The following is a 25,005-nucleotide window of genomic DNA, read 5'->3' on the forward strand; positions in this document are numbered from 1 at the left end:
AAAAGAAACAGTTGCCCATATATGATCACATATAAAACTATGTAGATAATTATACATAAAATATTGTATATTTTATTTAATAATATTAAAGAGGCCGATAGAGTCGCACTATTATATGTAATGTGTGTATCTAACTTCCATACATAATTATATATATTTAAATATATTTATATATACAATTAAATTAGCTAATTATATATTATTCACACACACATACACACACACACACACACACACACACACACACACACACACATACATATGTTTTTTCTTTTTTTCAGACTATAATTCATAGTAAATTACATTAAATGATGCGCGCTATACGCTTTATTATAATGTCATAATTAAATTAATACATTGTTGTATTAAACTTGTGTATTAAACTTAATTTTCTATTTATATGTACATTTAAGATAAGTAATATAATTAATAATTAATTATTTAAGCAATATTTTTTCATATATATATATATATATATATATATATATACATATAATATATGCATATAATAATATTATTAATCGTTTCTACCATGCATGGAACGCATAAAGAATAAAAAGATCCAAATGAATACTTTAATAAATATCAATTATAAATTGGTAAACAATATCAATTATTTTCAATCACAATTTTTTTATTATAAATTTATAAATAATTTAGAATTGATATGAAATGTAAAAAAATAATTTTTTAGTTTGGCCATTAAAATGTTATGTTAATAGCCACAAGTATTGTTAATTATATAAATAATATATATTTGATAATAGTTTATAGTAATAACATATGAACAATAAAATAAACTAATTCTTTTCCTTAAAATAAAGCTTTGAAAATTATTGTGTTTTTAGCAATATTATAATGTAAGATAAAATTATGTTGAATTATTAAAATTTTCATAATTAATATTAATATTACAAATATATATTTTAAAAAATTCACCAGTCTATGTGATTATTATCACCAGTACATGATTTACGACTGCTCATCCAGGAAATCATAAAAAAAATAAAATCTTTAAATTTTAAAAATCATTTTTCCAAGTATCAAATATTTTATATCTCACCAGTTTACCACGATGTGTAATAAAATATTGGAAAAATGATTTTTTAAATTTAAAGGTTTTATTTTTTTTTACAAATACTGATTAAAGATACGACGTATGTTCATATATTATAAACTCGTATGTGATTGATATTATCATTTATATAATTAACATCCAATATTGCAAAATAAACGTCTTTATCTATTTCTACATAAAAATACGACGATTTAACACTCAACAAGTTGTTTTAAATTGATAATCTCCTAGTTATATTTATCTCTTCATTATATTATGATGTACATTATTGTGCCGCTTATATAATAGCATCTGTATATATCGTATGTATGCATTTGTATTTTTTTTGAATGTGTTTGTGTTTTCTCAACAATAAGATAATACTGGGTTTATATTAATAAAATTAGTCTCGTATAACTGTATTTACTGAAATAACTTGCGACAAGATGATACGCAATTATGTACATACCTACATATTTTTTATTTTTCGCATTACATTTATATCTTTATAAGGATTATGTCTCCTACATCAGTCCAATAATGCCAGTTTAGTCGACAGTTCTAAAAATAAAAGGAAAATTGATTAAAATAAATAATTAGTCATTTTATCCTCAAAAATATAAGTAAGAATATACTTAAATCTTAATAAATTAAATATTTAAGAAGGCAATATGTTGAAACATAAACAATAATATTAGAATTATATAGATTCTTATAATGAGATGTATATATTTATAATTCAAAATGATATATATATATATATATATATATATATACAATATATATATAAATATTATAAATCACTCACAAAATTGCTCTAATGCATATAAAACATATTATAGCATATACAGAGACTTTGCAATAATTGCTTAAAGTGCTTCAAATCATTTATCCGTGATAATTGTAATATATGGATTTATAATATTAGAGCTTGACAAATATATTTCGTATAATTATTATTCGGAACATAGACGTGACAAAAGAAAGAGTAAGAATCTCTCATGAAATATTCAAAAAAGATTTCCATAGAAATCGATGTCATTATAAATCGCACGTGCAAAATCCTCTACTTACACTAAACGAAGCGTATTCGTGAAGCCCGAGCCCTGCTGCCATCCTGTCAAAACTATTACCGAATCGCCAGTTCTTACGAAGCCACGTTTTTTTCCAAACTTAAATCCATATTGTACACGCGCATCCACGTCCTTTATCCAGTCGGCTAATGACGCTCCTGTATAATAGAATTTTATATAATAATAATAATAATATATATATATATATATTTACACACATAAAATTGTACTGCATTTAATAATGATAAAATAAATTAATTTTTTCTTTCAAAATAAAATTATCTTTTCAATGTTACGCATATATAAAAGGGATATATAATTTTATTTTTTCTCATATAACATTATGTTAAACGAATGTCTAAAATTACTTCGTTATCAATATATTATATACTATTATATATTATATTATTATATATAATATACCTTCATAGTACAATGGTAATATTCCGCGATACAGATGCATTTGTCGAGCAACCTGAGAGAACCTGGTGACCGCGATAATGGGGCAGCGAGGTCTATACTTCGAGATCAGATGTGCGGATCGACCGGATGTTGTGATAACGATGATAGCACTAGCCAAACATTTGACGGATATTTCCACGGCGGCAATAGCAACAGCGTGGGTGGCGTCAATAGGCGGCACAACTTTGCTCAATAGATCGTGAAAGATTTGAATTTGCCAAATCGCGGCTTCCGCTTCTTTACAAATGTTGGCCATTGTACGAACACACTCCAAAGGGTAGTCTCCCTTTGCGGTTTCACCTGAAAATGCAATTGCAAGTTTATAAGCCATCTTTTTTATATCTTTAAAAGTAGCTTTAAACAGATAAAGAATGAAATGTAACGAGAAAGAAATGTAAATAGCATTAGGACATTTCTCTTTTCACTCTTTGTTTTGTCTCCTAAATTTTTGAATATCGATATATCAAAATAAATCACCTGATAGCATAACGCAGTCAGCACCGTCAAGAATAGCATTACCAACATCCGACGTTTCAGCTCTTGTGGCACGTGGTTTTTTCACCATGGATTCCAGCATCTGCGTGGCACAAATTACCGGCTTCCCGACTTTGTTGCATCTGCTGATCATAGCCTTCTGGGCTAGAAACACCTTATGCGAGGGTATTTCTACTCCTAGATCACCGCGCTCCACCATTATACCGTCAGACGCGTCGATAATCTCGTCGAGATTCGTCCTACCCTGTTCATTCTCAATCTTCGCTACAATCTTGATGCCTTTGCCCTTCTCCCCGAGGATACTACGGATCTCGGTTATCGCGGCGGCATTTCGGGTGAAGGAAACGAATATCATATCAACTTCCTGATCGACACCGAACTGTAAATCAGATTTATCCTTCTCCGACACTGTAGGAAGATCCACCGCTACTCCCGGCAAATTTACTCCTTTACGAGAACCCAGCATACCACCGTATTCAACGGTAGTCGAGATTAGATCCGGACCTAAGGAGCAAAAGGAATTATGGAAATATTTTTCATAATGTCTTAAATTGCAAATTAATATTTATTATATATAAAAAATAGCATTTTAAAATTGTAGTTTGAAACTCAAAGAATCAATGCTACTTTATGCTTTAAAAATATGTGAATAAAAAACACAAATATTTACTTCAAATGATATAATAATTCTCAAAACTCTGTTAAAATGTATACTATATCAAATTTTTTTTCTTAGAATTTATTTAAATTTATAATCTTCAAAATTGTTAAAATATGCTAATTCGGAAATAAATGATTTATATGTTTAAGTACAAACTGTATCTAATTATTTACCCTTTTCATTTGCGAAATATCATTGGTCGCTCATAGAACTAGAACTTTTAGATATTTTAAATTTTAAAAATACGCGATTTCTTAAAAAAAAATTGCAATGATTTCTGAAACTTACTAATGTCGGAGACGATAAGGGAGATTAAGCCGTCGTCCATAAATATGCGTGTTCCTACTTTTAATACCTTCGAGATATTCTTGTAACTAATATAAACAACCTGTGCATTTCCTTTCTTCATGTACGCCTCGTCGGTCGACAATTTAAAAGTCTGACCCTTGATTAATTCCACTTCGGCCGAGTCGCCCTATTGTGACAGTAATAAAATTTTTTAAAATATATTACCTTTGTTTCATAATTTAAATTTTTGAAATATATGTATATATAATCAACGTACTCCTTCAAGAAGACCAGTACGAATTTCAGAACCCGTCGTATCGATGGCGATAGCAACGGGAATGTACATGCCAGCACGAGCAGTCAAATTTTTTTGCGCCTGACGAACATTGGCGATGGTCTTTGCATGATATTCATGAGATCCATGAGAGAAGTTCAACCGAACGATATTCATTCCCGTCTCGATCATCTTCTCCAAAATTTCCACGGATCTGGATGCGGGACCGATCGTGCAGATGATACCGGATAAACGGATGAAGGACACTCGACTGTCGGTGTCCAAGGCGCACATGTGATCCAGTTGATTTTGAGCGCATAACGTCTGAGTATTCGGCTTGCAGGCCATCTACGGAATTTGAAAAAATCAGAAAAAGCTCGCAAATTGAGAAAGATAGATTAGACAATTAATCGATTAGGTTTTAATTAGACAATTTTGTATCTAAATACATAAGTATACGTTATTTCACATGAATCGTACACAGATTGTGAGTAGATGTACAAGTGTGTGAATTATAGAACGTACAATAAAATTTACGCATTAAAGTAAAAATAAACAACATATTAATAATTTATTAATAAGTTACTTATTTATTAATAATTTATTAATAATTCATTAAAAGATTAATATATACAATTATACTAACAATTTTAAAGTGTCAGTTGCAAATTCCACATGAATAAACAAAATTTGCTAAAAATAGAACAAACGCGTTTGGAAAATCCGCATTAATCCTTTAAAACAATTCTGTACATTATTAGCGTTAATTTTTGCGATCATTCCGTCCCACGAATATATAAAATATACAGCGAAAATATATACATACTTCTTATTCTGAAGTGCTATTGAACTGCACGAACATAAAATTGTATCGACAAAAATAGACATGTTTTATGGAGAGATAGAATAATTAAATATACTAAGTCATAAAAACGAAAAAATCACATATCGAAGCCAATGTAATTTCGATGAATTAAATGCATCATCAATAAATTAATAAATAAAGATAAATAAAGATATAAAGAAATAATCAAACAATATCCACAAAGTGTCAATATTAAGCAGCTGCTTCAAATCCAAAATGATGGGTGTTTCTAAAATGAAGGGATAATAAACGAAAAAGGGAGATTAATAAAAAAGTTGTTCCAATAATAACATGAATTCCGTGAAATTCTGTAGCGATAAAAAATGATGATCCATAAATAGAATCTGAGATAGTGAACGGTGATTCCTTATATTCGATTAGTTGAAGAATAGAGAAATATAATCCTAGAATAATAGTTATAATTAGGCTTTTTTTTCTTTCTAGGAAATTTTTATTTAGGATGCTTGCAGATATAGAAATATTGTACATGTGAATGATTCTAATATTTCATGTATGTATTAGAAGATATTCTTGCGCCGAGAAATCAAGTTCACATCGAGATTATATTGATTCCTCAATTAAGGATTACTGCAAGTCACACTTTTTAGCGAAATTCTCGGCAAAAGAGGGAAGACCGGTCGCAATTGATAAGACGATATACCTGATCGATGAAGATCGATGGTGATCCAAATCATTTTGGCAGGCTGTTCAAAAAAAAAGGGAAAGAATAAGATTAGTTTAACGATATGTTTGCGACAACAATGTTGCAAAAATTCCTTGTAATGATCGCGTACGAATGTATACGATTATTCGATATCGCTAACCGGAAACATGTCGTTGACATCAATCGGAAATGCCGACGCAATGAGAATCCGATACATTTTCCGGACAATTGTAAAGGATGCCAATATATAAAAGAAACTCGCGCGAATATGACTCTTTTGGTGCTGTTCGGAATAAGAACAGCAACCAGATAAGAGATAAGATTGTTCGCCAAATGGAAAGAATCTCATTTTTTCAAAAAAATTGATCGGAAAAACTGTTTAGAATTTATGTTTAAATCGGAGATAGATTTTTCTGGGAAATTGCATAATGTAGATAAGTACCAATTATACCAATGATTCAATAAAGATATATATTATCGCAGAATTTATCATACGGAACATATTACAGAGTTCAGAGAATGGCATTTAAAATAAATCTACGAAGAAGTATACTCTTATTATACCATTTTAAAATTGAAGAATTTTCTCGAAAATTATTTCTAATGATATTTCTATGATAATGATTATTTCTAATCATTTTAGATCGTTCAATGTTTTACACTTTACACATTAAAGTAAACAGATTAAACTTATTTAAGATATTTTAATATTTATTTTAATATTTTAATTAAACTAAATAATATTATGTACTGAAACAGTTGTCAAAATCATATATTTTAAGAGCATTCATTTGTGCTGGTAATTGCTATCATCATGATTATGCAAAATACATTCCAAGAAATTGCATTCTAATAGCAAAATATTTTGCGTTTGTTTTACACTTCAACGTTTATCGTATGCAAGCGTATTCAATCGATAGCTGAATTTTAATCTAATAGAATTCTTGAGCATTTCTAAGTATTATTCCGGATGCATGGCACACATATAAGTACATAGTAATTAGATGCATATATTCCTACGTCATTTAGAATAATTAATCAAATGATTTTTCGCATGAATTATAAATGTTGAAATAAATCTATTATTATATTTCACGCTGTTTAAATTTTTACAATGACAAACTCGAAAAAATATGGAATGTGTATTTATTACAACTACAATATATCTTTATTCGATATTGCCAGAATTTCATAGTAATTACAAGATAAATTAATTTAGAATTAATTAATTAATTCTAATCTGTTCTCTGTGAGAAAAATAGTATTGGACAATCTTTTTTTAATCAATGTATTGCTAGTTATTTAAAATATTTTGAAGAACTCTGGCAATACTTTTATAATATTTTACAATATTTATATGATTATCAGTTAATGATGATACACTTTCAATCTTGATTCTATTTATAAACATGCATGTGAGTACGTAAATCGAGTGCGTAAGTAATCAGCTCTTACATGTTACAACTTTTGATTTATCTCAATTTATATCTATCACTTATTAGTTTGTTGGCTCTCAATAAAACTAAAGAGAATTTTGAATCATCATTTATACAATCCAATTTTTATCTTTTTTAAAAGTCATATATGGTATAGATTAATATTATATAATGGCTAATGGGTTATATCTCTTTACAGAGTATTTGTATAACATAATCTGATAATATAAAAAATTTTGATAAAAAGATACTCTTAAAATTGTATAGATGATAAGAAAATTGTAAATATACAGAGAGAGAGAGAGAGAGAGAGAGAGAGAGAGAGAGAGAAGAACATTTTAATCTTTAAAGTGCATCAGAATATTTTATTGTAAATAAAGTGATCTAAATTTTTTATTTAGTAACTTGTGCTCTATTTACACATGTATACTATAATCTGAAGATTACTATAATCTCAAGATTGATAATAGAGAATCATATCAATAATAATCTATATATATTGTATATATGTATATATAACGCAAAGGAACAGCGCATTATGGAGCTATTACTTTAAACAAAGAAAAAAGTACACGTCAAAATATCATCCAATATATCCCCGAAAATTTGAAGACCTTGAATTTTTGTGACCCACTTGTTGAAAATCCTGCTATTCCAAAAGATAGAGAGAAGAAAATTAATACTATTGATAAGAAAAGGGTTGAAAGTATTGCCTAGCAATCAGATCTTTCAAAAATATCATTTTTCTTCGAAATTCGCCCTCCGCCAATTTTTAAAAATTGTACAATTTCTCTTATAGCAAAACTTAAAGCATATTTAATGCAAATTCAGCCATAGATGATAAGGTTGTATTTCGAAAATGCATTTTTCAAAAATAAGTTAGAAATCTAAATATTATTCTGTATATCAACATATACATTAAAAATAAATTCAATGAAGCTATTGAAAAATTATTAATTATTTTATCGACATCGAGCGACAGTATTTTCCAAGTTTTATAAAAAATAGCATATTTCTATCATATAATCCAAAGAAAATATAAAAGTTAATTTGACGTCATATTATGGTCAAATTTACGTCATGTTTTGGTCAATTTGACGTCAATGTGATATCAATATGATATCAGATGGCATTACTTTAACCTTTGTGTTCTTCTTAAGAACTTATGATATAATTTAATAAAGAAGACACTTAAATTTTAAAACAAGCATAAGTAAAAGCATGAATAACAATAAAATTGTTTAAAAATTAATATATATTTAACATATGTAAATTTATTTGCACTGACTCGTGACCCGTATATTAAACTATTAGTTCGATTCACAACAAGGGATACTTTTATAATGCATATATGTGTGTTCCGTTGCACATAATTATAAATAAAATTATATTATGGCCTATTAAAATTATATTACCGTCAATGTCACTTCATTTCACGATTATATAAACGTATCAATATGTTCATTACACTGATAATAAATTATTATCTATTAATCTTGGATATCTCATCGAAAATACTATTCTTTGTTCGACTAGTTTTATGTTTAATGGAAAATAAATTATTTTTTCTCATAGAAATAAATTATTTTTTGTAATATACACTATTAATACTAATATAATATTGCTATAATATATAAATATATAATAAGAAAATTTTAATATACATATAATAAATTATTTGTTGATATCTTATGTCTATTTATGTGAAGTTGTAAAGAAAAACCTGTTGCCATGAATGATGAGCGTCATGAAGCGAATATAAATGAGGCGCGCTTATATGTAGATATTTCTAGTTTATTTTTAAAAAATGAGTTTTCTCGAAATACAATCTTATCATATTTGGATTTGGCGTTAAATATGCTTTAAGTTTTACTATAAGAGAAATTTAAAAATTTTTTTAAAAATAGCGAAGGGAAAGGAGATTTCGAAAAATATGACATTTGCGAAACATCTGATTATATTATTTTAAAGTACTGTTAAAAACCACAAAACTTTTTTTTGTATCTTTTACCGTTTCGATGGTATTCGTTTAGAAATATAAAAACCGATTTTCTTTTTAAAAGAGTGTTTCACCCTCTTAACGGGCATGTATAAAAAAATACGTGTCTCTTATATTGACTTATACTACAATGTATCCAAAGCTTATCAAAATCATCTTCTCACAAGGAAAGGAACACTTCCGATCTTTTCCTTGTGAGAAGAAATTATAAGAATAAATAAATAATTACCTTTATCTTATTTGCCTAGTAAAAACAAGAAAAATTAACAGCGATTCTGTGAAATCAACAGCATTAGCAGGCGACTGACAAGCAAACTCTCTGACGATCTGTGATAAACTGGCATTTTGAGGACATGGAAGGTCATCAGTCCATAATGATTCTGATCATGCGTGCTGGCAAGACTTACACAAGAAGGCTTACAAACGTATAAAACTCGTTTTCAGATTTATTACACCGACAGATAATAACCGTACACTTTGTGTGTCTTTATTATCGTAATTAATGAATTTTATTCGCTTGCGCGATAAGCGAAAATGATTTGATAATATTAGATAAATGTCTGAAATCGTATTCTTTGCGGTTATATTGTGTTTTTTAATTAATATTGTCGATTATATTATTAGACCACTAGAAGATAACACGTAAGAACGCGTGCCAATCGCGTTCATTGAACTAACTCGCATATGACACACACAGTTAATCGAATTTGTTCCATTATATATACATATATTTGCGTATGCAAATCAGCATTTTCAATTTGACTCATTAATCAAACAACTTTAATAATGTCATTAACAATCAAATCATATTATCCTTCTCTTCCTCAAGAATCAAAATCACATTCAAATTATTTGTATATTAATTTATTATTATTTATTATTTATAGTAATAAATATATATATATATATATATATATATATATATATATAATTAATTAATATATATAATAAATTAATTTTTGCAAAACATTTAGAAACTGAATTATTTTTTATATCGTTTTTAAAATAAACGATTCACACACATAAATTTTATAATAAATATAATTCTAATAAGATTTTAAAACTCTCAATCTTAACTTAATATTTTTAGAGTTAATAGTCTTAAATAATTACTAGTTAATATTCTTAAATAATTATCATTGATTTTTTCCCAGTTAAACAAAATATTCAAATAATATTCAATTTAATATTCTTTTCTCCTTTAGAGTTCATTATTGTGTAAAAATATTGAATTATCACTATCCGACCTAAATTATATATCATTTTCTTAGTATTTCTTTTGTATTATTGATTTTTATAACAGCTGCTTTTTTTAAAGAAATATTCTTCTGAAAACTATCATATATTCTAAAAACTAAATGAAAACTATCATTTGTTCATGCAAGGAGGTGAGTATTGAAATTTTTGCAGAAATTCTGAAATTTCACATTATATTCATAGTTATACATATCCATAATTATCCGGATTTCTTTGTGGCACTCGGAACTGTACTCATTGAGCGAAATTCCAAAACTTTTTTGAAGTTGTACATTATATTATTGTGTTAAAAGAAAAATAAAGTGTGATGTTTAAATAGATATCGTAAAAATGATTGCCTGGAAAGCAAAAGATTTCGGGTTCGATTTCCAATTCAGTTACTCACATAATTTTCTAATCGGTAAATATCGTTCGTTAAATAATGATTATTGGATTGACAAATATGACCAAATTAGAGATATATTTCAGCTACAAAGCAAAGTACATTTGCAAAAGTATACTTACTCTTTCGTCTGATTGTCAGTGAATGGTTGCCAGCTGAGAAGATCCGAGTTCCAATAAGAATCGGGTATTTTTTCTTCGAGATATTGTCTCATATACATCACAATATATTGTGACGTAGCTACACAGTTCATATTATATTATTGTATGCATTCAAATTCGATACTTCGTGCAAAAAAGTAAAATTATATTTTTAAAAAGTTTAATCGAATCACAATAGTCCTGCGATTTTAACTTTTGAACAAATCATATTCAAATTTAAAAAATGTCATATTCGTGAAGGATTAAAATCCTTACAATCAAAAAGAACATAATCATTGCGCAAAAATGCGAATAGAAATGCACGATGCTTTGATCCTCATAAAATCTCAATGCAATGATAATTAATACCATATATTAGCTATTTTATTTGAACTTTTTAAGGATCGTAGCAATATTATTATTTATTTGAACTGAGATTTTTCGGAAAAAGAATTCAATTTTATTTTTTAATTATTTGAAATCGTGAATTTATTACCGCAATTAAATTTAATATATATTATTTAAATTTATAACTGAAAATCAATCAATTTTATTTATTGCAACCGAAAATTTATTACTAGTAATTAAATAATTATTTAAATTTACAAGTTTTAAAAATTAATTATATCTCTCTGCTATGCTGATTTTTTTTAACGCGTCATAAGATTTTTCAATTTACGTCTTCCTTACTTGACGATTCATTGTAGTATTGAAAATTTCAGTTTAAATCTATACTTCCTATTTTTAGTCTTTTTATAAATAGAACACAGTAATTGTATGTTACTTGTCTTTCTGCAATGTATACGACACACTGCGTGTTTTGCATCGTCATATAATAAATAATGTTGACGATATACTATTAAATTATTATTATTGCTACCGCCTGTTTTCGTAGATACGACAGAGAAATGATATCATATTGGATTTATTTTCCCTGCATTTTTCTTTACCAATATTATAAAAATCTAAACAAATAATAAATAAAAAGTAATGTATAATATTAAAGAAGTTCGTAATTAATGTATCATTACTATATACATATACATATATATATATATATATATATATATATATATATATATATATAATGTATACTCATATAGCTATTTCTTGAGATATAAGAATTGAATTTTATATATGAGCATAATTAAAGATAATGATCAAATAAGTATTCGTTCATTGTTAATAAATTGTGCTGACACAATTAGCTTTGTTCTGTATTTTTATCACATTTTAAATATAATTATAAAATAGAATATTATCTAAACAATACTTTTTTCATATATATGTATCTAATATTGTTATAATTGTTTTTATTATACAAGTATATAAAAAAATAATCCTTTAATTTGGCCATTAAAATGTCATATTAATGCATGCTAAGTATTGTCAATTATTAAAAGTTATGATTTCTAGTAGTATCATATAATGCAAAATAAAATTATGGAACTATTAAAATTTTCAAAGATAATATTAGTATTACAAATATATGTTTACACTCATCAGTCTATCCAATTATTATCATCAGTATATATTGATAATACCTGAAGAATGTACTTGAAGGATGTTTATCCACCAGAAAATCATATTTTATACTTGAATACGTATTTTAAATTTAAAAGATTTTACTCACAATCTCTTAGATAAATAATGTATTCAAATGTTAACTTGTGTATGATTTAAACTTTCAATTGACATTCATTACTGTAAAATAAATGTCTTTATTTATTTCTATACAGGAACACACGAAGTTGTAACACTCGACAAGCTGTTTTAATTTAATGATCTAAAATTATTTGTCTTTATATCATGACGTAGATCATTGTTTCATAATACATAATAGCATCTGTATACATCTTATGTATGCAACTTTTGTTTCTCTATGTGTATTTGTGTATTACTCAATAATAAAATAATACTGGGTTTATGCTAATAAAATTAGTCTCATATAACTGTATTTACTGGAACTCGTGACAGTATGATATAATTACGTATATATGTTTGCCGTAATCTTTAGTATTACATCTACATCTTCATAAAGATCGTGTTTCCTATGCCAGTCCAATAGTGCGAGTTTAATCAACATTCCTAAAAATAGAAGGAAAGTTAATTAATATCAATAATTGATTGCTAAAAATATAATCGTAATATTAAGAAGGGATATTAAGCAGGAATAACTATACTTGAATCTTGGTTTTGCAAACTAAGTATTTAAGAAGACAATACTGAAACATAGATAATATTAGAATCTTTTCTCTTAATCTTAATCCTAAATCCTTTTAAATAAATAAATTCAAATATAATAAATCAAAAGTATATGTTTTATATATATAATTTTTTTACTGTGTATAAAACATATTTATGTTAAGCTTAAACGTTTAGCTTAAATGGAAACTTTGCATTAATGTACTTTTGCATGATCTGCAGTGTTAATTTGATAAATATATTTTGTATATTACTCTATTTGGAACAAAACAAAGATAATAAAAAGAGAAGCGCTAAGATAAGAGTCTCTCATGCAACATTCAAAAGAGATCTTGGTAGGAATCGGTATCGCTGTAAACAGTACATGCAGGATCTTCTCTAATTAATTCTCGTTCTACGTACACGATACGAAGCGTATTCGTAAAGCCTGAGCCCTGTCGCCATCCCGTCACGACTACTACCGAATCGCCAGTTTTTATGAAACTACGATTTTTGCCAAAGTTCAATCCAAATTGTACACGTACATCCACATCTTTCACCCAATCGGCCAATGGCGCTTCTGTATAACAGAAATTTATATAATGTATTCACACATAAAGTACTATATTTTCTAATAACAATAAAATAAACCACAATCCTATTTTTCTCTATGAAATTAAATATTGATACTATACCTTCATAGTACAATGGTAATATTCCGCGATACAAATGCGCTTGTCGAGCAACCTGATGGAATCTAGTAACTGCAATGATGGGACAGCGGGGTCTATACTTCGCGATCAGATGTGCGGATCGACCAGATGTTGTGATAACGATGATGGCACTAGCTAAACATTTAACGGATGCTTCCACGGAGGCAATAGCGACAGCATGAGTAGCATCAATAGGCGGCAAAGCTTTGCTCGACAGATCATGAAAGATTTGAGTTTGCCAAATAGCAGCCTCGGCTTCTTTACAAATGTTAGCCATAGTACGAACACATTCCAAGGGATAATCTCCTTTTGCGGTTTCACCTAAAAGCAATTGCAAGTTTATAAGCCATCTTTTTCATATCTTTAAAAGTAGATATTACATAGATAAAAATGAAACGTAACGAGAAAGAGATGTAAATAGCATTAGGATATTTCTCTTTTTATTCTTTGTTTTGTCCCCTAAATTTTTGAATATCGATATATCAAAATAAATTACCTGATAGCATTACGCAGTCAGCACCGTCGAGAATAGCATTAGCAACATCCGACGTTTCGGCTCTCGTGGCACGTGGTTTTTTCACCATGGATTCCAGCATCTGCGTGGCGCAAATCACCGGCTTTCCGACTTTGTTACATCTACTGATCATAGACTTCTGCGCTAGAAACACTTTCTGCGGAGGTATTTCTATTCCAAGATCACCACGCGCCACCATTATACCGTCAGACGCGTCGATAATTTCATCCAGATTTGTCATACCCTGTTGATTCTCAATCTTCGATATGATCTTGATATTTTTGCCCTTCTCGCCAAGAATGCCACGGATTTCGGTTAAGGCGTCAGCGTTTCGAATGAAAGAGGCAAATATCATGTCAACTTCCTGTTCGACACCGAACTGAAGATCGGATTTGTCTTTCTCTGATACTGCCGGTAGATCCACCGGTACTCCTGGCAAATTCACACCTTTGCGGGAACCTAACATACCGCCGTTTTCAACGGTGGTCGAGATTAAATTAGGACCTAAGGAACAAAAGACATTACGTTAGCAATCTTTCTAATATTTCTTAAGATTGCATTAATATTTATTAGCAATACATTATATAAAAATAGAGCACATCAAAATTGTAGCTTTAAACTAAAAAAAATAAACGTATTTTTTTATGTATTTAAAAATATATAAATAAATAGCACTCGAATATTACATTCTGCGACATAATTATAATTTCAAAATGTTATTCAAATTTATATATTGTATCAATTTTTATATTTGTATTCATAAATTCTCTAAATTTGTTCAAACATACTATTTCCAAAATCAATATCGCGCATATTTAAATGCAAAATATTTAACATTCATGTCGCGAAATCATTTTCTCTATATTACAATTTTTATGTATAATGAAATTAAATATTTAATTATTAAGTTAAATTATATATTTAAAATATCATTTTCCCGAAAAAATATAAAATTGTATGATAATAATTTTTGAAACTTACTAACGGCAGAGACGATAAGAGAGATCAAGCCATCATCAACGTACACGCGATTTCCTGTTTTCAATACCTTCGAAATATTTTCGTAATCAACATAAACAACTTGTGCGTTTCCCTTCTCCAAATACGCCTTGTCGGTGGACAGTTTAAAAGTTTGACCCTTGACTAATTCCACTTCAGCCGAGCCGCCCTATTGAGTTATAAATTGAAAATACACTATTTTCGTTACTTAAATTTCTCTTCTAATATATGTACATATAAGCATAGTCGCGTACGCCTTCAAGAAGACCGGTACGGATTTCGGGACCCTTCGTATCGAGAGCGACGGCGACGGGGATGTTGATGCCAGCACGGGCAGTCAGATTCTTTTGCGCTTGGCGAACATTGGTGATGGTCTCGGCATGATATTCGTGGGATCCATGAGAGAAGTTCAATCGGGCGATATTCATTCCCGTCTCGATCATCTTCTCCAGGGTTTCCACGGATCGGGATGCGGGACCAATCGTGCAGATAATACCGGATAAACGGACGAAGGACACTCGACTGTCGATGTCCAGGGTGCACATGTGGTCCAGTTGACTTTGAGCGTATAACGCTTGAGTATTTGGCTTACCGGCCATCTGCGGAAATTTTAGAAAATCAGAAAAAATTCTCAAATTAAGAAAAAGATAGATTAAAAAATTAATCTGTTAGGCTTTAATTACAAGGCTTTTCTAGACACATACTAACAAGTATGCGTTATCCATATAAGTATTAGATTGTGAATAAATGTGCAACTGAACTAAAGAATGCAAATTAAATTTATATTTACATGTTAAAAATAAAAAGAAACAACATATATATTAACAATTTTAATTTATCAATTATATAAATTTCATGCATAAAAAAATTCACTGTCAAAAACACAACATTTGGAAAGAGAGGCGAATTTTTTAAAACATTTTTGCGATCATCGCGTTAACATTATTAATTATTCCATCCCATGAATCGGATACATAATGAAAATATATTTCTCATTACGAAGTACTGTGTCTACGCGAAGATAGAATTGCATCGACAAGAATAGAAGCGTTTCGTAGAGATGTAATAATTGAATGTACAGTGAGATATTGCGCAAGAGTTACACAATATTCGTATTTTATTTTAAATAAACGTTTAATATTCTTGATATCTCATAATTAGGAATTAATTGTAAATCCATAAGCTTTAAATTTTTTAAGCTCAAATTAAAAGATTTGTATGTAAAGAAAAGCTTAACAAATATTTGTATCTTTACCAGTGTTTCTTTCATTATTTCGTGATTATATATATCCTTCGTTCTTGACACGAATCTTAGAGAAAATTCAAAGAATATATTCGGTGTTTAAAATGCAAATTGTAATTACTGCGCGATATGATAATAATTATTTTTCGTACGTCTATCAGTGCTAGAATATGTGTCTTAAATATGATAACTGTTACATCAAGATTTAATTTCTGTGAAGTCTAACAATGTAAGCTTCTCGCTATCGTATTGTATATAAGATAAAAGGCGGATAATTTGACTGACATAACAAAGAATAGCATATATTATGTTACATTATAAATGTCTCATCATCATCATCTCTATCGTACAGAGATGCAAAGCCTAAATTGTCTCAAGAAACTCGAAGTATCTACGAAGAGTTAAAAAGAAACAAGTTAAAAACGGCAAATTTATATCATGATATATACATATATACACTTCTATTTACTTATTTCTTTATCGTATATACACTGTGTAGCTTATTATTAGCAAGGTAACACAATTCTACGCATTTGCTACGGTCGAATCATTTTTAATATCGCACAAATGTGTACTTGAATGTGCGGTCTTGCATTGTAAACGACATTAATTACGATTGCAACACACAAAACTCTGACTCATATAATGTCGTCGTAATAACGTTATTAAACCTTACGTTATTAAACCTTACGTGTGTCATAAAAAATATCATGCAAGTAAATATTTCAATTATTTAACACATCATGAGATCACAATATTAGTATCACTGTAATGTATTTAACAAAACGATAAGGGAAATGCAAATAATAATATTATATTGCGAAAATAATAAGTAAGCAAAAAGCATTATAAAAAAATAAAAAATATTATAAAATAGAATTGATTATTTATGTTTATAACACATTAGTATTTCTATCAATAAAAACATATTTTCTATGTCTACATGAAAATAGAAACAATCTATATCTTTTACACCGAAATACAAACTATTAAGCATCTATAAGCGAGAAACTCTTCTTAAAGAAAATGTATCTGTAAATCTTTCGAGATAAATCTTTGTCGCAGGAATAAAGCAAACGTGCCTCGTACAATCGCGAATCTTACCTTTTCTATATAAAGACACGGATATTTTAGGAGCTTCTTCGCGCAGTTAAACGATCTTTTAACGACAATCTGAAGAAACTGATAATATTACGGCAGAAGAAAGAAAGAAGAAACGATTCAGTTTGCATCTTCCAACACAAAACTGAAGGTTATCGCGCACAAAACATCACAAACAAGGAAAATTCATAACACAACACTTCCGCGCTTCGAATACACGCGTATTCATATCTTATACTAGAGTGAAAAAAAATTAATTTAGAGATCAATGTCGCCGATTAATTTCCGCGCGTAAAATTATTATGCTTAGCGCGCGTATTTACATTTCTCCTCCGTCAAAGATCTAAATCACAACAATGATGAATAGACATAATGTAGATTTTACGACTTACGTGCGTATTTCTTTTTTTTATATTATTCTATTTTATATTATACTTCTATATTTTATATTATCTCTATCATTATTTTTTTATATTATTTATTTTACAGTTTTATATTATTTATCTTGCATATTTTTTAGCAAGGAAAGAATTTTCAAAACGCGAACGGATTTGCTAATCTGTACATACATATAGCGTGTGTGCATGCGCAAATGAAAAATAAAAATTAAAGCAACGATAAAAACAAAAAAAAACACATCGAGACCGTTGCAATTTCGGTGAATTAAATGCATCGTGTCGGTGAAAAATGCATGTACGATTGTCGCCATCGTGTTTCCAACATTACATATATTTTTATCACCGAAATTACATTGGTCTCTCAATTAAGAGAATCATTGTAAATCACACTCTTGAGGAGAGAGATCAATCGGGACCGACGAGACGGTATACCTGATCGTCGACGGTGATCCAGACCATTTTGGCAGGCTGCGCAAAGAGAAAACGGGAAAAGGAGATTAGTGACGATGCGCTTGTAACGACGACGTCGCGAAAACTCCACCCGACTGTGATGATCGCGCGCGAATGTGACTGTCCGGCGTCGCCGACGAGGCACGACGAGGTGCGTGGCATCGTCGACGACGACCGGATGACACGCTGACGGAGTGGGAAGCCGAGGATGCGACGCATCGGGCGATCGGCGACGGTGCCAGTGCCAGTGCACACGAGAAGATTTCGCGAACATCGATTTTGCGGGATAGCTGTCCGGGATCCGAAAATAGGATCATCCGGGATGGAGAGGATCGCGTCTTTTCGAAATAATGCCCCAGGAAAGAGGAGATCGATCAGGGAAGTGGCGTGAAATTGTTTCGATTTTGTCTGGAATTATTTGTATTCAAGATGAATCTGTCTGGAAAGGTACGTGCGATGGAAATAAGTACCCCAAATATGCCGGTGGAGTTTCAATGAAGACGTGGATTATCGCAGAATTTGTTATACAAAATGTGAAACACATGAAAATATATATGCAGAGAATGAAATTCCAAAAAATTTGCTCTCAACCTGGTGCTCCTGTGTCAATTTAAAGAGCTTCAAAAATAATATTTTCTAACAATTTCTTCCAGATTGTTTTAAGCTTGTCTCATTGTTATGCAGCAAATATTTAATTTATTTGAGATAACATTATGATTAAACTAAAAGGGGAATTATGAGATAATGCGATTGTCAAAATCATGTGCTTCAAAGTGGCCGAAAAAAATTCTAAAGCATCTTCTATTTGTGTTTCACAAACATTTATCACATATGTGTATATAAGGTGTTTTTCGGCAAGAGATACCCTAATGCACATAATAGCTTGATAACTAACTCTTTATTATAAGATTTCTAAACATTTTTAAGAATTATTATTACCTCCTTTTTCCCGGATGCATGACACATAAGTACATAGTATTTAGATGCATATGTTCTTACGTCATAGAAGTTAATTATTCAAATTACTGCAAAATGTTGAAATAAGTCTACAATTATGTTATTTTCTGCATACATAGTATTTAAGTTTTGTAGTGAAAAACTCGAGAGAATCTGGAATGTCTACTATGATCGAAATTTCATAATAACATCAGAGGATGTCAGATTAATTAATTAGTTTTTGTCTGTCTTCTCTGTGAGAAAGATGACATTAGGAAACTTTCTTCAGTCTCAATGTTTTGCATATTATTTAAAGTATTTTGAATAATTCGCAATATATTTTACAACATTTATACGACTGATAGTCGATGAATTCATTCTGTTCATCTTGATTCCATTCACAGAGCATGCGTGAAGATGTGCCCACGCAAGTAGTCAGCTGATAACAGCGCAGTTTCAAGCTTAACCTTCTACGCATGATTTCATTCACTATGATCAAATAAAAATATATATCTATACACACTACGCTATCAATCGTCACGACGCGTGACATAATATATGCAAAAAAAAGAGCTTATATAAGGCTTATATTTTTATATAAAGTAATTCTTATAAATAATGAAGGATTAATTTTTTTCTACAAAAATCCTTGAGACGTATTTCGAATTCACATAGGGATTTATTTCTTTTGCATATATGGTCTGTTTACATCTATTTGCATCTATTTATTGGCCTCAATATTCGAATGTCCTTACTATTCGCTGACAACGACTCGAGCATCGAAATTGACAATGAACGAATTTCAATGATAAAAATAGACTCGCTCTTATCGGTCATTTTCTTCCGAGCCAATAGTATATTTTTTTCATTCTCTCTTTATCACTTATTTTCTAATTTAGATCGCGTTATACGCCTATAGTATCGCGCGATAAAATAATGGTCTCAAGGGCATCAAAATAAGAATTAGCATCGTATTCCTGACATGCTCGCTACGAGACCTTAGATTCCATAGAATCCTGAGTTAAACTGGTATTACATTTGTCGTACGACAAATTTTTTAAGTGTTGATTTGTATTTAATTTAGTGTTAATTTTTAAGTATTGACTAGCTGTAAAATAGAAAATATCTAGAGACTTAAATTTCTATCCTGCAGCCGATCAATATGCTTAAAAAGTTTGTCGTACGACAAATGTGATAACAGTCTTAAGCTGATATTACATTTGTCGTACGACAAATTTTTTAAGCACATTGATTGGCTGCGGGATAGAAAATTTCTAAAGATTAAAAAAGTTATTATCCCGCAGCTAATCAATGTGCTTAAAAAATTTGTCGTACGACAAATGTAATATTAGTCTTATACGACGTTTATCAAGGAACAATTTCTTCGAAAAAAAACTGAGCAATGAAAAAATTTATTTACTTTTTTTCAGAAGAAAAATCAATTGGTTATGTCACATATGATTTACTGGACACGTTTTATATGCATGAATTAAGATTATTTTTCTTTTACAAATAAAATGAAGAAATTTATTTATAATCGACTCTCGGGGCTCAACTATTTCAATTTATGCCTGTCATCTATCTAGCCTGTTGACTATCAATAAAGCCAGAGAGAATTTGCAATCGTTGCCATTTGCAAGCGATAACGCGTGATTCAATTTTTATCTTTCCTAAAAGTTACATATGTGATACAAATCAGTATTATATAATGGTTAATGGCTATATCTCTTTGTAAAATATTTATATAACATAATGTGATAAGGTAGACGAAGATAAAAGCCTTGATCAATATTCTTAAAGAGTTATATATATGACGAAAAAAATTATAGGAATATATAATTATAGAGGAACATTATTTTTTTCAATCTTCAAGTGCGTCACAAAAAAATATTATAATCCTAAATAAAAGATTCCAAATTTTTCAGCATCTTTTCATTTCCTAACTTGTGTTCCGCACCTATATTATAATCTGAAAATCAAATTGCTAACAGAGAAACGTCAATATTATCAATTAAATTTATATTAAATCAATATTATTTCACGCACACGTAATAAAGGGACAGACATCGTGAAGCTATCCCTTCGGACGAACCTACGTGCCAAAATTACGTTGCCCGTCAATTCCCCCTCCGAAAATTCCGAGAGACCTTGAGCGACTCGCTCGTCGAAAATCCGGCCGTTTCGGAATAGAGGGAGTCGCGTAAAGGAAAAAAATCAATACCGGCGAGGGGAGCGTTACACGAAGATTTACGAACGGTTACCTTTGTCTCGTTTGTCTGGTAAAAGCAAAAAGATCAACGACGATTCCTTGAAGAAGAAAACAGCGGTGGCAGACGGCTGACAACGAAGCGAACTTCCCGGCGATTTGCGATAGACTGACGTTCTGAGGACGCGGAAGGTCACCACTCCCTCCGATCATGCGTGCTGGGCACCAACTTCATCACCGGCTGTTGGCCGATTGTCGTCCCTACCTGCTGGCGGCTCGATAGAGAACATTCCTGCCGGTTGATCAATAAAAAATGTTCCAGTTGGGACGAGGGATTCGCCGAAAGTCCCCATTTTGAAAGTCGACGTCAGCATTCACACCTGGCGCCAAATATAAAATATATAGTTGGAAAGCTATAAAAATATAGACAGATGTAAATGTATAATTTAGGAAATAATGATAAGAAACTATATTGATATTCATTGTATATTCAGGATTAAGTGTATCCGCGCGCTTTTAATTCTAAATAATAATCGCGATTTCTTGACATTTTGCTCTAAGAGTTGAATAACAAGGGATAACATTTGTTAACATTAAAAACCTTGCGAGATGTATACGTGGATTTCAAATTTCATTTCAATTCTTCGTAAGTTAAATGATAATTAAAAATGATGTAATAAATATTGTGGTTGTGTCTAAAATATTTAGATTGTTTTTTTACATTTATATTATAGTTTTAATTTATACGAATTTACGTTGTTTAAACTTAGATATTCTTAGATATAAAAGATCAATAACGGGAAGGGCAATCTCGATAAACTATGTTGATCTAAATCGCGATTTTTATTATATTTTTATTATAATAATAATAGATAATATAATGGATAAGAGAGAGTTGCTGATATCATTTAAACCGATAACTACATTCCTTATTGATTATTTAGCCAATTTAAAATTGCAAGTAAGCAGTTGCAAATTTAATATATCAATTTAAGAAGATTTCTCTCATTAATTGAGGAAGATGAATGTGGATATAAAAATTTTCGATGTTGTCTCTCTTGAAATATTTAAAGGATACATTTAAAATAGATGAGAAACAAATTGACATTTGCAAATATAAGCAGTCAATGAAGAGTCCAAATAAGAATCTTGATAAGTCTTTTAATTGAAGCATGATCTATTTAGTGGCGTGATTTATTTTTATGAGATTTGTATCAACTTATTTTTTACTCGTGACCTATGGATGTTGATAAGCAGTTGCATCATATATGTTGTCAACCACATTTCTAATTATATATTTAGAGTATTATATAATTATATACGTATGTGCACTCAGACAGCATACGCATCGAAAAAACGTCCAGAAGACATCTCGAAGACATTTTTGAAACAATACGACTTCTTCGGAATGTCTTCTGAAAATGTCTTGTAGATATGCACGTTATCTGGATAACTTAAAAAACTATATAATTATATTAATTATATAGTTATATTAATAAACTATATATTAATTATATTAATTATAACAATATAGAATTGTTATCTAACACATAACAGTTATATAACTGTTACTTAGTGTTTGCTGGGATGTCTCAATAAGCAGAAATTTTGTAGATTCATAAATACAATCGCGCATGTTAATTTATATTTTGACGAAATTTTTTAGAAAATTGTCGAATATGTATACAACTAATATATATATTTAATTTGCCAGAAAATAAAAATAAAATAAAAATAAATATTTGAAGAAAAATTTTGATTCAATTATTTTTGCAAAGAAGAGAATTAATTTTCTATAAATAATTAAATTAAACATCTCACAAAGTCCGTTAACATTTAAATTGTGACAAACAAATTTACCTGAATACATTTTACGATTTGATGACATTGAAATGTTATCCATCTTCAAATTGCTTTATCTGTACGATGCTGTCCACTGGTATTAGATCACAGAAACTCTTCCAAGCAGATTTGTCGATTATGATCATGATTAAAACGAATCTCCTGTATAAAATTTCTTACCTATAGGATCAAATTAAAATATGTCTCAATATTATATTCAATTAATATTAATATTAATATAATTTGAACGTTTCACAAGGTCTATTAATATTTAGATTGTGGCAAAAAATTTACCTGAATATATTTTACGGTTTAATGAAATTAAAATATTATCCATCTTCAAATTGCTTGGTCTGTACGGTGCTGTCCACTAGCGTTAGATCGCAGAAATTCTCTTTCAAGTAAATTTGTCGATCATGATTTATACAAAATGAATCTCTTGTATAAAACCTTTTACCTACGGGATCAAATTAAAATATGTCTTAATATTATATTTAATTAATTCTAATGTGAATCTATTCTATCTCCCGATAGAAATCTTTCAGAAAGATCTGTCAAATATTTATTTATATACAAATAATATATTACATTTAAATTTCCATAAAATAAATATTTGAAAGAAAATTTTGATGCAATTTTGATTCAATTATTTTTGCAAAGAAGAGAATTAATTTTCCATAAATAATTAATTTAAGCATCTCACAAAGTCCATTAACATTTAGATTTTGACAAAAAAATTTACCTGAATACATTTTATGATTTGATGAAATATTATCCAACATCTTCAAATTGCTTGGTCTGTACGATGCTGTCCACTGGCGTTAGATTACAGAAACTCTTCTTTAAGCAAGTTTATTGACCATGATTTATGCAAAATAACTCCTATATAAAATCTATATTACTTTTTATTCAATGTAGAAACCTGACTTGAAATAAATAATGATGAAAAATCATAGCTGCAAAAGTGTTTGCCACGAATTAATAATGATTTTATATGCAATTTAAAATTTGAATTATTTATTTATATAGTTTAATATATTATTAAAATTTGAATTATTTATTTATATAGCTTAATATATTATATTTTTCCGCTATATATATTAAAAATATATGTACACGTGATTATGTTTTATAATGGTTTTTACCTATTATTCTCGAAATAACGCAATAGATTTTAAAAAATGTCACAACTACATACTCTTCATATAAAGCCATGATAAATTACACTTTGGAAAGCGCTGTATATTTGTATATTGAGACAATCTTGGACGAAAGCAATCTTGAGACACTCTGTATGTGCCATTCGCTTAGTAAAATTGAAGCAAATGAACCGCTCACAACAGTGGACGCTTTGCATCTGACGAAT

At 29.3% G+C, this 25,005-nt stretch overlaps 2 protein-coding genes and 1 long non-coding RNA gene across 7 annotated transcripts; 1 reads left to right on the top strand and 2 right to left on the bottom strand.

The window, feature by feature from the left end:
• Positions 1 to 1,464: 1,464 nt before the first annotated feature.
• LOC145970112 (pyruvate kinase-like) lies at positions 1,465 to 9,657 on the bottom strand. Its single transcript, XM_083096587.1, has 7 exons — positions 9,504 to 9,657; positions 4,314 to 4,658; positions 4,037 to 4,223; positions 3,070 to 3,591; positions 2,554 to 2,892; positions 2,132 to 2,288; positions 1,465 to 1,618 (listed from the first exon to the last, which is right to left on the bottom strand). Exons 2-7 carry the CDS (start codon positions 4,656 to 4,658, stop codon positions 1,606 to 1,608), a joined length of 1,563 nt encoding a protein of 520 aa, XP_082952713.1. The 5' UTR covers positions 9,504 to 9,657; the 3' UTR covers positions 1,465 to 1,605.
• A 3,097-nt stretch (positions 9,658 to 12,754) lies between these two features.
• Positions 12,755 to 24,996, bottom strand: LOC145970973 (pyruvate kinase-like). Of its 5 annotated transcripts, none has more exons than XM_083098087.1 (12): positions 24,785 to 24,996; positions 24,382 to 24,521; positions 23,934 to 24,096; positions 23,658 to 23,819; positions 21,853 to 22,177; positions 18,638 to 18,673; positions 15,718 to 16,062; positions 15,446 to 15,632; positions 14,447 to 14,968; positions 13,933 to 14,271; positions 13,661 to 13,817; positions 12,755 to 13,141 (listed from the first exon to the last, which is right to left on the bottom strand). In XM_083098087.1, the coding sequence occupies exons 6-12, from the start codon at positions 18,662 to 18,664 to the stop codon at positions 13,129 to 13,131; spliced, it is 1,590 nt and encodes a 529-aa protein (XP_082954213.1). In that variant the 5' UTR covers positions 18,665 to 18,673; positions 21,853 to 22,177; positions 23,658 to 23,819; positions 23,934 to 24,096; positions 24,382 to 24,521; positions 24,785 to 24,996; the 3' UTR covers positions 12,755 to 13,128. The 5 variants fall into 5 exon arrangements, with proteins under 5 accessions (XP_082954213.1, XP_082954214.1, XP_082954215.1 ...); XM_083098088.1 differs by having other exon boundaries at positions 24,838 to 24,995; XM_083098089.1 differs by having other exon boundaries at positions 23,658 to 23,755; positions 24,382 to 24,996.
• On the top strand, positions 18,453 to 22,180 carry LOC145970979 (uncharacterized). The gene is made up of 2 exons (XR_014438711.1): positions 18,453 to 19,102; positions 19,996 to 22,180. It is a non-coding gene; the product is annotated as an uncharacterized LOC145970979 (long non-coding RNA).
• Positions 24,997 to 25,005: the final 9 nt, after the last annotated feature.

This window comes from Camponotus vicinus, unplaced genomic scaffold, assembly GCF_025532165.1.
Source record: "Camponotus vicinus isolate PSW18456_S1 unplaced genomic scaffold, iyCamVici1.0 SCAF_4, whole genome shotgun sequence".
Classification (NCBI taxonomy): Eukaryota; Metazoa; Arthropoda; class Insecta; order Hymenoptera; family Formicidae; genus Camponotus; species Camponotus vicinus.

Coding starts and splice junctions, on each gene's coding strand:
- LOC145970112 (XM_083096587.1), bottom strand. CDS start 4,658: ATGGCCTGCAAGCCGAATACTCAGACGTTATGCGCTCAAAATCAACTG. Junction 3,592..4,036: donor CCTTATCGTCTCCGACATTA/GTAAGTTTCAGA, acceptor TTTGCTCCTTAG/GTCCGGATCTAATCTCGACT. Junction 2,289..2,553: donor ATTACCATTGTACTATGAAG/GTATATTATATA, acceptor TCTATTATACAG/GAGCGTCATTAGCCGACTGG.
- LOC145970973 (XM_083098087.1), bottom strand. CDS start 18,664: ATGGTCTGGATCACCGTCGACGATCAG. Junction 16,063..18,637: donor GGATCACCGTCGACGATCAG/GTATACCGTCTC, acceptor AAATTTCCGCAG/ATGGCCGGTAAGCCAAATAC. Junction 15,633..15,717: donor GTACCGGTCTTCTTGAAGGC/GTACGCGACTAT, acceptor ATAACTCAATAG/GGCGGCTCGGCTGAAGTGGA.